This window comes from Mastomys coucha, unplaced genomic scaffold (assembly GCF_008632895.1).
Source record: "Mastomys coucha isolate ucsf_1 unplaced genomic scaffold, UCSF_Mcou_1 pScaffold22, whole genome shotgun sequence".
NCBI classification, from domain to species: Eukaryota; Metazoa; Chordata; class Mammalia; order Rodentia; family Muridae; genus Mastomys; species Mastomys coucha.
This window is the reverse complement of record NW_022196905.1, coordinates 216,764,875-216,780,386: the sequence shown is the minus strand read 5'-3', so window position 1 is coordinate 216,780,386 and position 15,512 is coordinate 216,764,875. Positions and strand designations below refer to the sequence as shown.

Here is a 15,512-nt window from a genome sequence, read left to right as displayed (position 1 = left end):
TTTTATATTATTTGTAACTATTGTGAAGGGTGTTGTTTCCCTAATTTCGTTCTCTGCCTGTTTATCCTCTGGGTATAGGAAGGCCTCTGATTTGCTTGTGTTAATTTTATATCCAGCTACTTTTTATGAGTCACAGGGGAATTGCAGGGCGGCAGGGACAGGATCCTCTCAGCTTCCGAGTGACCTGCAAGTGGAGGGCCAACCTCCAGGGAGCGCCTTAACCCAGAGACTCAGGTGAGAGCTGCCATTTTCTCTCCATGCAGCCTTTTAAAGTGAAACATCTACAATCACACTTGATAGTTTCTAAAAGAGTAGATCTTGAGTATCCTCAGGAAATAAAAAAGGTGAGTTATGGTATAGATAGTCTAATGGGACTATGTTTTGCATATTAAGTGTTTATCCATTATTCACCCTCAATGAACCTATAAACATGAAGACTAAAAGTGAAGCACCCCTGAATTGGTATGAAGAAGTTCACTCAAGGTCCAGAGCTGTGTGTGTAAACTGCAAATGTTTTATACATAACAAAAGAACACACATTTACATGCACTTATATGTGGTGCACATATGGATGTTTTACAAAGAAAAGGCATACATTTGTAACTATATTTGTCTTTGAGAAAAAGAATTGTGGAGCCAAGTCTGAGGATGGATGGGAGATTTCCTGTTGTAAATGCTACTGTGTTGTTTGAAGTTGCCTTGCTATATACCTTGCTATAGATATGGAGAAGGGGGATAGGAACAGAAAGGGAGAGAAAGAAAAAGGGTGGCTGGTAGGAATCTATGAGCTAGTTTCTTCTTCTTCTTCTTCTTCTTCTTCTTCTTCTTCTTCTCCTTCTCCTTCTCCTTCTCCTTCTCCTTCTCCTTCTCCTTCTCCTTCTCCTCCTTCTCCTTCTCCTCCTCCTCCTCCTCCTCCTCCTCCTCCTCCTCCTCCTCCTCCTTCTTCTTCTTCTTCTTCTTCTTCTTCTTCTTCTTCTTCTTCTTCTTCTACAGCCTTGCTCTGTACCTCAGGCTGGCTTCCTACTCAAACAATCCCTCTACTTCAGTTTGCCGAGGCTGGCATACACTGCCCTGCTTTACAATTTTTTTTTAATCATCTTACCTTAATACATTTTGTCTTTTCTCGGACAATTCATTGCTTCCAAAAGTATATTCACGTGTGTGTGCACACACATGTGCATGTGTGTTTGCATGTGTATGTATGTGTTCATGTGTACCATATGCAATCATTATCTTGTGTGTTTTCTGCATATAGAAACCCACTACCCCATTGTACTCCCATATAACCTCCCATATTTTCAGTGTTGGAGCCCATCCCCTCTCCCTTCCCTCACAAGCTCCTTGTCTATACTACTCTGAATTATGGTCATGTTTCTCAGTTGGCCACGTTCATTAGATTAGCTCCTGCAGGAAAGTGTGCATCTTGGGGGTTTGAATGTTCTCTGAGCAGCTTTGTTGAACACATACCACTGACCAAGAAATTTAAATGGAAAAGTCATCTAGGAAAATCTATGTTTTCTATAATGACAAGGGAGCTAGAAAACAACATGTGACCCAAATACATGAATCCCACTTAACATAAACATCTAAAGAAGCCAACGATCTCAAAGCTAAGCATTAACCCTGTACTATGTACCAAGTAAGGTTAGTGTATGAGATGTAAATGCTTAGGGAGCTATATTTTATAACCATTACAGATGGCATATGTGGGGCGGTGAGCTGTGCATAGACAGCCTGGTCCCCCGTCAAGCACAGGCCTTGAATTTAAGGGAAGAAACCAGATTTAACTAATAATTAAAGCACAGCTCTTGCTGTTTTCACTTGTATAGACAAGTAGAGGGCCCAATTACACACTGCATAAGCACAAATTTTGTCATGGAGTACTGTGTGTCAAAGATGGAGACTATCAGCTGTTCACTGTTCCTGCTGCACACACCCTCTACACGTCAACGCAACGCGCACTGTAGTTTAACAGATGCCTCCTCTCAAAGTGAATGGTCCCAAATCACATTATAAAATCACCACACTCTCACTGCATATTCTTCTTTCATTTAAAACTGTTTTCCCTTGTTCTGGGCGAATGGGAGTAGAGGGTCATATCACTCCACGTGTGTAACGTCCACATTTCTTAAAGCCTTTCATAGTAACTGACTGTATCTCAGCTTCAAGAGCCAATGGAACTTACTTTTTCATGCTTCTCGGATACTGCTATTCAGTTTTGATCTCCACTAATAGATAGGTACACTGAGGGCAGGTGCAAGCCATCTCTCCTGATCTTACGATAGCACTAGGTATTTACAATGACGAAGTAGCAAGGATTAAAAGTTTGCTTCGACTTACTGTTAGTGCGGTTTCATATTCTCCAGAAGCCAAGTGGGCCAAGCCCAGATAGTAGGAAGCCTCTCCTTCCATGCTTCTGTCATTGCCTGAAGTGAGGATGTAGAGAGGTCACCATGGCATTGTGGGGATGGGCTCATCAATTAGGACAATAGTCAGTCACTCTTTTAAAAACACACAAACAAAAAGGATCCTTTAACCATTAAAAGACAAGCCCCCCCCCATGTGTGTATCTATATGTGTCTTTGTGTGCACATGCGTGCCCAAGACTTAACTAAAATTTATCCTAATCTCAAATGATAGGTTAAGATACTTTAGCAACATAATTATAGGAAGTTTCCTCTATACACACAGAACAGAATATATGCTCCACAAGTCTTAGAATGTTTACATTAGTTTGGCACATGTAGACCTACAGTTGTCTAGCATGTCTGTAACAGCTTACATGAAACAATGAGCAACAGGTAACATCTTAATTGGATGCACACTCTTGCCACCATCCATGTTTCTGAAAGGACACATGATTAACAAATTAAGATTGCTTGGATATGTGTGTGTGTGTGTGTGTGTGTGTGTGTGTGTGTATATGTATGTGTATATATATGTATATGTATACAATGCTATAAGTGACCCAGTGTGCTACAGTATAGTCAGCTGTACCTTATTATACAGGAGTGGGCACTGACCAAAGAGGAGGCAAGAAAGTTAAATCTACCCATGATGTCACACTGTGAAGTAGCTTGATGGCCATATGCATTTACACCTAAACATAAGGAAAATGCTGGCCATATACATCCATAGCTAAATATAAGGAAGATGTTTTCCTCACTAGCCAAAGAAGATTGACAGAAACAATGAAAAGAGAGGACAGAGTGGACATGAAACAGAGGAAAAAAAGCAAGAGAGGAAATCAACCAGTCAAACCATCAGTTATAAAGTTAACAAAATGTGAGCCATACTGACCAAGGCATGAAAAGAAGAAACACTCAAACGCTTAAAATGGAATCAGGAATGAAAGTGGACCTTGATTGTAAGAGAATTATGTGAATGTTTATACTATCATGTTACATAAATTAAAATCCCAGGAAAATGCTAATATTGACATTAACTGAAGGAGGAGGATGACAAAGGACAGAGGAGGTGAAGGAGGAAGAGGACAGAGGACAGTGGAAGAGGAGGAGGAGGAAGAGGAGGAGGAGGAAGAGGAGGAGGAGGAAGAGGAGGAGGAGGAGGAAGAGGAGGAGGAGGACAGAGGACAGAGGAGGAGGAGGAAGAGGACATAGGACAGAGAAGGAGGGGGAGGAAGAGGAGGAGGAGGACAGAGGACAAAGGACAATGGAAGAGGAGGAGGAGGAAGAGAAGGAGGAGGAAGAGGAGGAGGAGGACAGAGGACAGAGGAGGAAGAGGAGGAGGAGGACAGAGGACAGTGGAAGAGGAGGAGGAGGAGGACAGAGAACAGAGGAGGAGGAGGAAGAGGACATAGGACAGAGAAGGAGGAGGGAGAGGAGAGGAGGCATCTCTGATATGATAAACAAAGCAACTGAATATGATTATGACTGAAAACATCTTACAAAGAAAAATTCAGTCCCAGCTGCCCTCATTGAAAAATGGATACCAAACATGTAAGGAAGAATTAGCACCAGTCATGTACAACTTCCTCAAAGCAGTCCACAGAGAACATTTTCCAAAGCGTTCTGTGAGGTCAGTCTTACTCTGAGTCAAAGACACCACTAGAGACCAAAGCAAGGAGGCCCAACAGCAGCGGGCCCTTTTGATAGAGGGAAAATTACACACACAAAAATCTAGCAAAGCAAATCTACTGACATAAAAAGGATTGTGAATCATGATCAAGAGGGATTTATTCTAGGAGCCCAAGGTTGGTTTAACATAAACAAATCAGTACTATCACATTAATAAAACAAAGGACAAAAATGTGCGATCATCTCAAATGATGCTAGAAATATCACTTAGCAGACTCCAGTCTCTTTTCATCCTAATTGTGTGAATGGACATCCAAAAAGCCCTCATGGCCAATATCATGTTTAGTGTGAGAGACTGACAACGTTGATCCTAAGAGCAGAAAAAGAACAAGAAGATCCCATCATCACTTCCATATTTTAGTCAGAGAAACTGGTACAGCAAAGCCACCAGATCAGAAAGGAAGGGAAAAAGGTGTGTTTACGTCTATGGTCTATTTGTGTGTACAGGCATGTGTGTGCACAGGCATGTGTGCTGAAAGTTGTAAACTATAAAGCTAGATCGTCTTCATGACACAGAAATAGACCATGGCACTTCATATGTTCAAACTACTAAAGTTCTTAGATCAACTGCAGTAAGTTACTGAGGTCTTGGATTAGTCAAAGCATTTTTAGTTATAATATTGAAATCACACATACACACACACACACACACACACACACACATACATGTTGGATTCAACAAAATTAAAAACTTGTGTTTGGTTGACTTCCACCAGGGGGTGGAAGTAACCATACTGCAAGGGAAAAAGTATTTTCAAATCAGATATCTGATGAAAGGTTCATGCTACAAATATATAAGGGATTTTAACAACCCAATGATAGACAAAGAACACAACTGAAAAGTGCAAAGATGTTGGGAGTGGCCAGTGAGGTGAGAGTCTGCGAGCTAGTGGCCCTCAGAAGGTAAACATGGAGCGATCACATGACTCAGCAATTCTCCTGGGTATGCACCAAAGAGAATTCAAAATGTACAAATAGCTCCACCTGGGCAATGGAGCAGCTCAGATGTCCACAGATGATGAGTGTACAATGAAGGCGTGTGGAAACCGTACAGTCAAGTGTCACTTGGTGGACGTATGAAAGACGGAAGCCATAATTCATGCTTCAAGTTGTGTGTGTGTTGTATATTCTTTGCAATCTGAGAAACCCTTTATTGTTTATAAATTCCCTATAGTCAGATACTTGGGAAATTGTGATCAATGTTTAGTTAGGAATAACAAGGAAATAGCACAACAACAGATCTTAAATGTCTTAAAGTGCCATACTCCACAGACGCTGTTCTGTAGGTGCTCGACTTGCACCTTATACCCTGGAGAAGGATCTGGGCCTCTGTGGATGTGCGTGTCTCTTAAATGCTATTTAAAACCAACATGGGAAGCACGTACTTCTTGACTTCCATTCCTTTCTCAACTGCGCCACCACACAGAAAATGCAAAACTAAGGCACTCTGTCTTCCCCTACTGTCCATACCTGTTTACCGAGGTTTCCGTCTAGACCTTCTGTGTGGTGTATGGTCGGTGACCTGGGGTCCATGCCATGGATCTGAGCTCACACTTACCACCCTAGACAATACATGGGCCTCTGTTTATTCAGAAACAGTTCATTTGATGAAATTAATCTTTTGGTGATGGAAATCTCCTTTAAAGTTTTTTTGAATGACAGAAAAAAAAAGAGCTCAAATGCTTACTTTCCCTATAAACTAAATTGAAATCGCACCCCAAGGCCAGTCCTATTCACCCCAAATACGCCATCAGCTACTTAACAAATGAATTTATTAAATATGTCCATGAGTCAACCCTATAACTTCTTCCTTTCATGGGAAAACCGCTCTATTAGAAAATTACTGTGGTGATGTGGTAATGCAAGGGTTTTTTTTCTCTGTATGTTATAAATTGAAAGTTTATAAGCTTACGCTCCATTTTCACTATGTTCTATACAGAGAAAGATGCTGTAAGATATTAAGGATATGAGCCGCTTTCCCCAAAGCATTTTTTACTGCTAAGAGTGTGAATGAGAGTCACATGGGCATCCTGCCAGCCTGCAGACTCTGATGCTGCCAGTCTGGGGTGGGGCAGACTGTGACTTCCATAGCATGCCACCTCTCCTAGTGATACTGATAATGCAGAACCAACAGCTGAGCTTTGAGAGGCAAAGGCCTAAAGTATATGGCAGAGCTAGTTTCTGCTTACTCCTAACTAAACATTTATAACAATTTCCCAAGTATCTGATGATAGGAAATGTAAATAATAAAGGGTTTCTCAGATTGCAGAAAATACACTACACATACACACATTCACACACACACACACACACACACACACACACGAGAGAGAGAGAGAGAGAGAGAGAGAGAGAGAGAGAGAGAGAGAGAAGACCTTATCTCCTCTTTGTGGGTTCCCTGTTTACAACAGTCCCCCCAGTGGACTGTAATTTTGGAAATAAAGCTTTCAAGAAACTAATGGATTTCTCGTTGTCAGCACTGAGGTCTCCCTCTGCCTCACAGCGGACTCTGAAAGCTTGTTGATGGCTTTTGTCTTTGCATTTCATATGAAATAATTACCTAAGACGACAAGTTTCACTCCTCTCCTGGGAGAGCCAGTGCCTGTCCACTAAGAAGAGCACCGCGAGAACAGCTTCACCACTCACCTTCTCTGGCTATTTCAGAAGCTTTTATTAGGATTTTGATGGCCTGTTTGTAGTCTTTGTTTTCCAGCATTCTGTCTGAGAGCAGTCTGTATGTCCTCACGAGACTTTCGCAAGCCACCAAGTTGAAAAACTGACCCTTCTCATCCTTCCATAGCCGTCCCTGTGTCAATTCATGGAATGCTTCGTAATGCTCAGCAGCTTTCAGAAACTCGCCTGAAGAATAAAAACCAACGGTAAATATAAAAGTGCCGGCCAAAACTTGTTTTTAAAAACTTGTGTAGTGTCAGTGTTCCTCCCAACGGGGAGAGCTCTACTCGCTGGGATACGTGTGTTAGCATTGCTCTCAGCATTGCTCTTAAAGGATGGGGACAGAAGCAGAGCCCTGTAGTGCAAAGCCTTGGGAAGTGACTCAAATGAACCTCAGATTCTCAGTAGACGCCTTCAAGAGGGATGACCTCAGCAATTGCAACGTTTGCCATTGTGCATGCTTAGAGACAACATGAAGGCCCATGAACAGTTGCTAGCTTCATTATATTGGCTAGTGTCTCCAGAACACCGTGCATTCCCCCCTCTGAACCCCTGAATAATCTGGTGGAGCGGAACTCACATGGTTCCATTTTACAGAAGAAGAGGGTGGAGGCTCGGCTCGATGCTGTGTGCTTAGGGTGCAGCACAAGCGAAGGCTTTCCAGAGCCCCTGCCTGCCTCCATTATTCTCACTGCTTTCCTGAGATGGCAACTGCCTCACTCTTAGGGAGCATTTAGATATCATGAGGGTTTAAAACTGCTGCTCAGAATCTGAAGGAGCCATCTACATAGTCCCTGCTGACAAGAACCTCATTGGACAATGTACTTCTGGGAGAACAGTCTGCAGTTCCATGCTGTGGACTATATCTTACGTGTAAATCACCTGTGGAAAACTTCCTGCTCTCCTGTAAGGTAGGCAGTCTTTGATAGCTTTAGAGTGGAATCTCATCCTAGACAATTTCACACCTAAGTGGCTCAACTGTAGCAATTAGTAAGGAGTCAGTGTTTCAAGCAGACGCCTGGTTCTTGTTTGTTCAGGCTTAGCTAATTACTGCCCCTCTATGCCTTCCTTTAGTGTTCTGTGAACTAAGCGTATACTGTGAACATTCAGAAATTAATTACTGCATGTTCTGTGTATTATGGAGCTAGTGTAAAATAAACATACGGGGTGTTATTAGTTGGCATAGTAATAACATTTCTACAATAACTAACAGCTAATCGCAACATAGTTGCTGCATTTATACTTTAATCAGATGTATCCTGCAAAATATAAGAATTAGTCCTTCTAACAACAGGACCACGGCTTTTTGAATTAACCTTTGCAGTTCATATTAGAATCAATACCTTTTGACAAATTGTTTCATTGGACAGTGTGGGCAGGAACAGTACTGCCCTGACAGTGTAATCTGTCCCCACTCGTTACTCTGACTCTGTTCTTAAGACGACTATTAGTGACTACACAGACTAACTAAGAGTGCTGGCCCACACCCGTGTAACACCAGCACTTGGGAGCTGGCAGGAAAGGATCTGGATTGTAAGTAGGAGACTGTCTTAGGTAAGAAAGGGTTTAAAAAAAAATACATCAAAATAAGAATAACATTTCCAAAGAAAAGTAAAGGAGAATCCATAGCAGATAGGTGGTAGAAAAGCGCAGTAAAATCATGGGCAGTGTGAGTCCTCATCCTCTGTGCCAGAGTGGGAAGTAACCACGACCAATGTGAGTCTTAATGTCTGGGCTGAGGTGGGAAGGAAACAAAAGGTACAGAACCCAAGGCAAGGGGTCCTGCAGAGCTGCTCAGAAACTCAAATACAGCTCTGAAAGAGAGGAGAGAGCACATCCATAAATTGATATTGCCAAAGAATGTTTCGTTTCATAGACGTTTACAATAAATGAAAATATCAGCAAGCAACTGTCAGTAAAACAGTCTGGCTAGGAGGAAGGGCGTGGGTGGTGAGTGGTTTGGGCTTCGATTTTCTTTTTTCTTGTTTTTCTTTTTTTTTTTTTCTGCTTTCTACTTACTGGCATTTTGTAGAATTGTTATTATTATAATGTTTATTTTGTAATACAAAATACACAACAGAAGTCATCTAATAATAATGGCCGATCTCTCTCTCGCTCTGCTACAAGTGCGGACAGTAGGCACTCACTGCTCCAATTGTCTTTCCTTGCAGCTGATTCTCTCTGCACTTCCTGAGAAGGCCAACGGAGTTTTCCATCTCGGCCTTGGAGCACCTCTCACCAGAAACTCTTTCCTGAAATATCCACGGCCCTCACAATCTTTGGGGGTGGGACTTTGGAATTCCAGCAGAGCACTGGCTTGTATGTGTTACGTTGCCTCTGCCGACTATATCTCTGCCCACAAAGTGTAGCTTCGTAACTCTGGAGACTTGGGCACAAAAGCTCCTTTTGCTTCTCCAGTACCCATCTACTCATGAAGTAGACACACGTTTTTCTTTTGCACCATGTGATTAGAGAATAGTGGACACAAGAAACTGAGAAAAATCAGGGACTTCCATCAGGGGTGTGTGTAGGGAGAAGAGCTATAAGAGAAGGCTCTCTAGATTACACAATTCATTTAAACGATATGGAAATGAGGAGTAATGATTTAAGTCAGTGAGAGGTGATATCTTTAACCACATTTGAGAGTGGAAGTGGAAGGCAGGGAGAGGTGGATGTGAACCTGAGGCCAGGAAGGTGGGAAAGAGCAAAGATGGAGTCTCTGTCCCCCCAAAGCCGGGCATCCCTTTGCTGCAAGTCTTAGGAGCTGTTAGGTGTTCTGGACAAACCTCTTATGTGAGGAAGAACAAAGTCTGGGAGGCCTTTGAGACCCTGGTCACTCTGAAGCCACCTTGGAGTGGTCAGAAATGGTCTTTTTGTATGAATCTGGGATTTTTTTGAGTTTGGGGGGGGGTTAGTATACTGATAGTGCCAAATTCAAGACTGTCTAGGATTCATGTCTGAGTGTTTGAGACCTCCATAAGGAAGGGGCCTAAGATGCTGGGTGAAAAACAGGAACCTCCTTTCCTCAGTAAGACATTGGTCAAAAGAAAGGTTTTCTTCCCCACACATTATCTTTTAAATGTTTCCCCAGACTGTTGAAGTAGAGATAATTCCCATTTTCTCACAAATGGGGAAATGGAGGCTCACAAAGATTAAATGACTGAGATCTGTAAGCCACATTTAAATTTGTCATGATTAGAAGTTGAACTTCTGATCCTTAAAGCTCCATATAACTGGCTCTACCACATCAAATATGGCACCACAGACTAGGTCAGGAACTTAGTCTCACTTACAACTGCAGGCTATTATTAGCAATGCTGTCTTATGCTAAAAGCAATGCTAGAGTTAAGTCATACTAGTCTCTTCTAGGCCTAAGGTATCGCCACTCAACTCAGGCTATTCCTGCAACCATTAACAACAAAAGGACATACCAACCCACCATGAACTTCTGAGCCTTCCTGAATACCCTGAAATAGAATCAGTTCCCCCAAAGCCCAACCAGGTGAGAACACCTCAACCTTGTGGGAACACCTCAAGGACACCTGGAGTTCCTTGCGTGCCTCAGATGTAGTGGCCTCTGCCAACCAGTCATGGCTTCAAACCCCACCTTTTGCTACTTTGGCACAGATGAGGTTGATCCCTAAGTCTCTGTTCAGAAGGGTGTTCACAGAAGTAGAGTTTCCTTGCCCATCTCCAATGTAAGGTTCATTAAGTTATGTCATACAAGTAAATAAGACAGAAAAGATGTATTCAAATGATTGTCTAAAGGCTGGTCAGAACTTGAAAGCACACATAATACAGCATAACATTTGACTGAAAATATTAAAAGATATGCCTCTGCTATGAAAAGGGTATAGTAATTTAAATGCAGTTATTCCCTTTAAGCAGGATCAAAAATGTTATGGTTTCTGTCAAATCTCTGTCTAACAGCAACAAGATCCTTAGTAATCATTTTGCTTTATGAGTGTCTGTTGCTAGTTGAATAGGTAGTGATTGAAATTCAGTGCATATTGCTTTTATCTGAAAACTTTCACATTACTAAAGTATTGGGAGAGGTCATAAATAACAATCACTTTGACAAAGCTAAGTGTAACTATGGGCGTATCAATTACTTTTGTTGCTGGGATAGAACACCATGGCGAGCTCTGAGGAGGAGGAGTTTATTTGGGATTATGGTTCTGGAAGGCAAGAGTCCATGATGGTGAAATAAAGGAACCCAGTGGTGGGCATGGTGGTTGGAGCAGCAGCTGAGAGTTCATATCTTTAGACTCACGCATGAAGCAGGGATAACAAACTAGAAGTAGTAGCTCATCCTCCAGCCACATACTTTCTTCAACAACCCTTCACTACCAAAACTTCCCAAACAGGGATCAACTGTTCCAACACCAAACACTACAGGGATAGCTCATTGAAACTATTACAGCTAGATTTTCAAATCTGGTTCATACCATTCTTTATAACTTTCTTGAATTGTTCGTATATAATCTACCCTTCATTTCTAAATAAAATTTAACATATCTGGACCTACAGAGATCTTTCTAGATCCCACTGGCAGTCTTTTAGAAGAACAAGAGTGAGTAGTTTTTTGTTTTTTGTTTTTCTGACCCATGTCTGAATTCTCAAGTGTGGACATTATTCTCCACTGAGGAACAGGAAGAGAGGGAAGAGAAATGGTTGAACCAGGTACCACAAAAATAAAACTTAGTAGAAGCCTCATATCCATCAAGTGTCTCTGAGGGGAGGGGGTTTTGATCCTGTGGCAGCAGGATCATTAGCAACTCCTCAGCACTGGAATATCAGGGTAGCAGTCTGTGAGAGGTATACCAAGTACTGCTAAGCTGAGAGCCTGGTGTGTGACTCCACAACCAAGTGGAAATGCACCATTCTACTTCACGTGAGTCGGGGAAGAAAACAGGACCCAAATGTCCCCCTGGAGGGATGAAAGGTGGCCCTCCGTAGACACGACCAGTGCTCGGTTTCTTTCAAAACCATGAAATAACATTGTAAAACCCGTCTCAGGTGAACCTTGTGAACAACTGGGCGGGATAGGCTTATGTCGTGTAGACAGAGGTGGCCCAGCTTCAGTTTTATTTTGTTTGCTTTTAACAATTATATGACATGTACACAAGCAATAAAGATTTCCGTGTGCTTTTATAGTGTTTCACCCCAAGCAAAGAGTGCTCCTAAAATAAACGTACTCTAAGGGTGTTTCCTTGTATCCAAGGCCCACATGAACAAGAAACCCATGCAGTTATTTAAAAACACCAACAAAAGCCAGACAATGCTTCTGTAAACTGCACAAGGCTTGGTAGGATGTTAAGACGAACACACTGTGGAGAAAATACAATTTTATATATTTGGATATTAACCAAATTGTGGCTTCTCTTTTTCTGCACACCATCTCTGAAAGTTTATAGATATTTGTTGTCTCACAGCAGATGTCTAGAGCAAATATTAAGCAAAGGGAAATGTATATGATCTCTCCTGTTTTAGTTTTTTTTTTTTAAAGTAGGAAGATTGACTAGATATTAACACAAATGGGTTTAAATGTGAAGCTGCCATAAAGGCAGGAACATAAATGTAATTCTCCCAGCCGCTATTTTGATGCACATTTTTGATTCCATGAATATTTTATGAAATGGCCCAAACTAAAGCCATATAACATTCCTGCATTACTGATGCCTGCGCCCGTAAGCTACGAACATTAGAGGCATGATTGAATGCATTAAAATGAACTCATTCAGCAGTGCATTGATTACTTGAAGGGGGAGGGAAGCAGGAAAAAAAGAGAAGGAAAAAGAGAGAAAGAAAAAGAAGTTGTTCTACTTTAGGAAACCAGGACATGCTGAAAGACAGTGGGGTGAAGGCACGTCCCAATACAGCAACACTTCATAAAATGTGACTCATGCCAGCCTTCTTGACATTAATTAGGCAAGGTGTTAATTATGTCCAAAAATGGCTGCTGGGATTGTTCAGGTAATTTAAAATGTCACCGTCCCTAAGATGCAGAGACCTGGCCTGCTTTAGCTCCATAGATCAGCAAGTCTGAGAGTAACTAATTATTTCTTTTTCTATCAACTTGTACATTTGCCAGTAAAAACAACACTGCAGAACAATTGCTTGGAAATAATTTGACAGGTCCACGAGGCCCATTTCCTCGGCAGCATGGGCATACATGGGAAGCATACTTAATTCTAAACTGTGCTCGTTTGTTGAAGACTTTAGGGAAATATTCCACTTTAGTTTAAAACAACAACCCAAGGAACAATAAAGCTTTATGTATATTATGTTGTGTTTTAATCTGGAACAACTGGCCATCTTTGGCATAAATTACTATCCTGTGTAATGTAGACACAGAATGCACTAGAAGCAATATTGAATAGTAGCAAAAAGAGAAAAAAATGTTACTGCTCTGGTATAAAAACAAAAGACTTTGGTTTCCATTCTGGCTTAACTGCAGAAGCAATTTACATCATCTTTCCATATTTACATTCAATTATAATCATTACAAAAGTGCTACGCATGCTGGCATAGCTGAGCCTCACCATCCTGCCAAGAGGAAGGATGGATTTCCATCGTTTGTCTCCTGTTGGGGGGAGATTTGCTGTGTACTCCAATCCACTGCAAACCATGGCAAAATGGAGTGCTAGAAGGCAAAGGTTTACATCCCTCACTCAATAACATCCTAAGAAACAGGGCAGAAAATGTTCGTGTAACTTTCAGGGAGCTACTGTGAGACACACAGGGGCAACTTTGACAGCTGTTTCTTTTCAACATGGATTTCAGGTGGGCCCTGGGAACGCCACTATCCGCTAAGTAAAGAATGATGCTCACTAAAGGAGACATTGAAGAGGGTTCTAGGAAGGCAGGTGTGTGTGTCCATGTCTGTGTGTATGCCTGTTTGTGCTTGCATGTATATGTGTTTGTGTGTGTAGTATATGTGTGTTTGTGTGTGTGTGTGTCTGTGGGTCTCTCTGGATGTTGTATGTGTGCGTTGTATGTGTGTGTGTCTGTGAGTCTCTGTGTGTGTTGTAGGTGTGTGTTGTCTGTATGTGTCTGTGTGTGTGGGGGGGGGATGTTGGAGAATGAGATCAGGAGAAGCACGAAGGCCTCTTTCAGGAGGCCTGGATCAGGGTAAAGCCTGCCTTGATCTTCAGAGCCCCTGGAGGAATCCCTGCTAACAGTTGCTCTTTGGATATTTGTGTAGCCCAGCTGTCATCTGTGTGCAAGCATAGCTGCTAAATGCCAGAGGTTTGGTGTCTGAGTTTGAGGATTTTGGGTGAAGGGTTAAATGTGAAGTGCTTCTCTTCTCCCCTAAGGCTTGCTTATTAGCTGTTCGCTTTGGGGAAGAGATTCTTCCGGGATCCGCTTTCATGAAAGGATTGGCCCCTTGGTGGAGCCAGGAAATGATAGTATTATTTGGAGCTAGGTCCCGGGGCTCACCGGAAAGTTATGTCTTGCTGTCCCTACTGTCTTTTCTCTACTTCCTGTTTTTCTTGAAGTGAGCAACTCTGCTCCTCTCGTCCTTCTCAGGCACGAGGTCCAATCTCACCTCAGCCATGACCAGAGACAAGTCCTTACCTCTCTGAACTGTTTGTCACAGCTGTAGGAAGTCTGAGTAGGAAATTTTCTTTGCTCTTAATCATATATAAGCTGAAGATAACAGATTGTCTCAAAAATTAAAAAAAAAAAAAAAACTATGTAAAACACTGGATTCAAAACCCTGATGTGGTGGAGCACAGCTCGAATCCTAGCCCTTGAGGGGTAGGAGTAGGAGGATCATGAATTTAAGGTCATCCTTGGCTGTATAGTGAGCAGCCTCAAGGCCAGCCTTCATCTCAAAAACCTTTATTGAATTTATATACATGAAATTAATGCTTCGAATTAAGAAAATTTTTAGGATTTCAAAATTTCTTCATATATTATTTTACTTTCATGTTTTTACATTATTTAAAAGTCCCTATTGTAATATTTAAGTTAAAAAAAAAACGAGGAATTTAACCCAGTAATTTGTACATACTGGGCTAGCACTGTATCAATCGCTGCTCTACTGTGTAAGTACCTAGAGCATCCCAAGAAAAAAATGTTGCTAGGCCCACAGCGTGCAGAACAAGGCCAGGTCCTGACTTTGGCACTAATGAGAAGTATTTTGTAGTTAACACAGCGTCACTTTTTACGCAATCCATGGCCATCCACGTCGCTCATGATTTTGAATAAACTAAATTCTGCCTCATTTGAGTATGCTTACATGAGCAAAGAGAAGGAGCTGATGACTCTCTCTGCCAGACTCATTATCAACACGTGGTTGAGGGGGGAGGGGCTCCTTCTCTCCTCCACATCTTCATTTAGGTGGATAATGAACATGCTATTTGGGATCTTACATAGCGAGAGCCAGCTAGCCGGCTGAAAATGTTCTGTTTAGGGGAGCATGAGGGAGATGAACCACATTAGTTGAACACTTAGTAGTTACCAGCCAGGATAGTAAATGATTCTCTTCTCACCTGATTTTCGCTTCCCTCCTCTGTCTACCTCCCTCCTTCCCTCCTCCGTCTACCTTCCTCTTTCCCTCCTTCCCTCCTTCCCTCCTCCGTCTACCTCCCTCTTTCCCTCCTTCCCTCCCTCCTTTCCTTCCCCTCCTTCCCTCCCTCCTTTCCTTCCCCTCCCTCCCTTCCTCCCTCCCTCCCTTCCTCCCTCCCTCCCTCCCTCTGTGACTCTCTCTGTCTCTCTATCTCTCTGTCTCTG

At 42.1% G+C, this 15,512-nt stretch overlaps 1 protein-coding gene across 1 annotated transcript in view; it reads right to left on the bottom strand.

Annotated features, from left to right (window-relative positions):
• Positions 1-15,512, bottom strand: part of Ttc29 (tetratricopeptide repeat domain 29) — a 189,873-nt gene that overhangs the window by 116,299 nt on the left and 58,062 nt on the right. Inside the window, exons 6-7 of the mRNA XM_031340377.1 lie at positions 6,744-6,956; positions 2,341-2,426 (exon numbers count right to left, since the gene is read on the bottom strand). Coding sequence (XP_031196237.1) covers positions 2,341-2,426; positions 6,744-6,956 — 299 coding nt within the window. The remainder of the gene's footprint in view (positions 1-2,340; positions 2,427-6,743; positions 6,957-15,512) is intronic.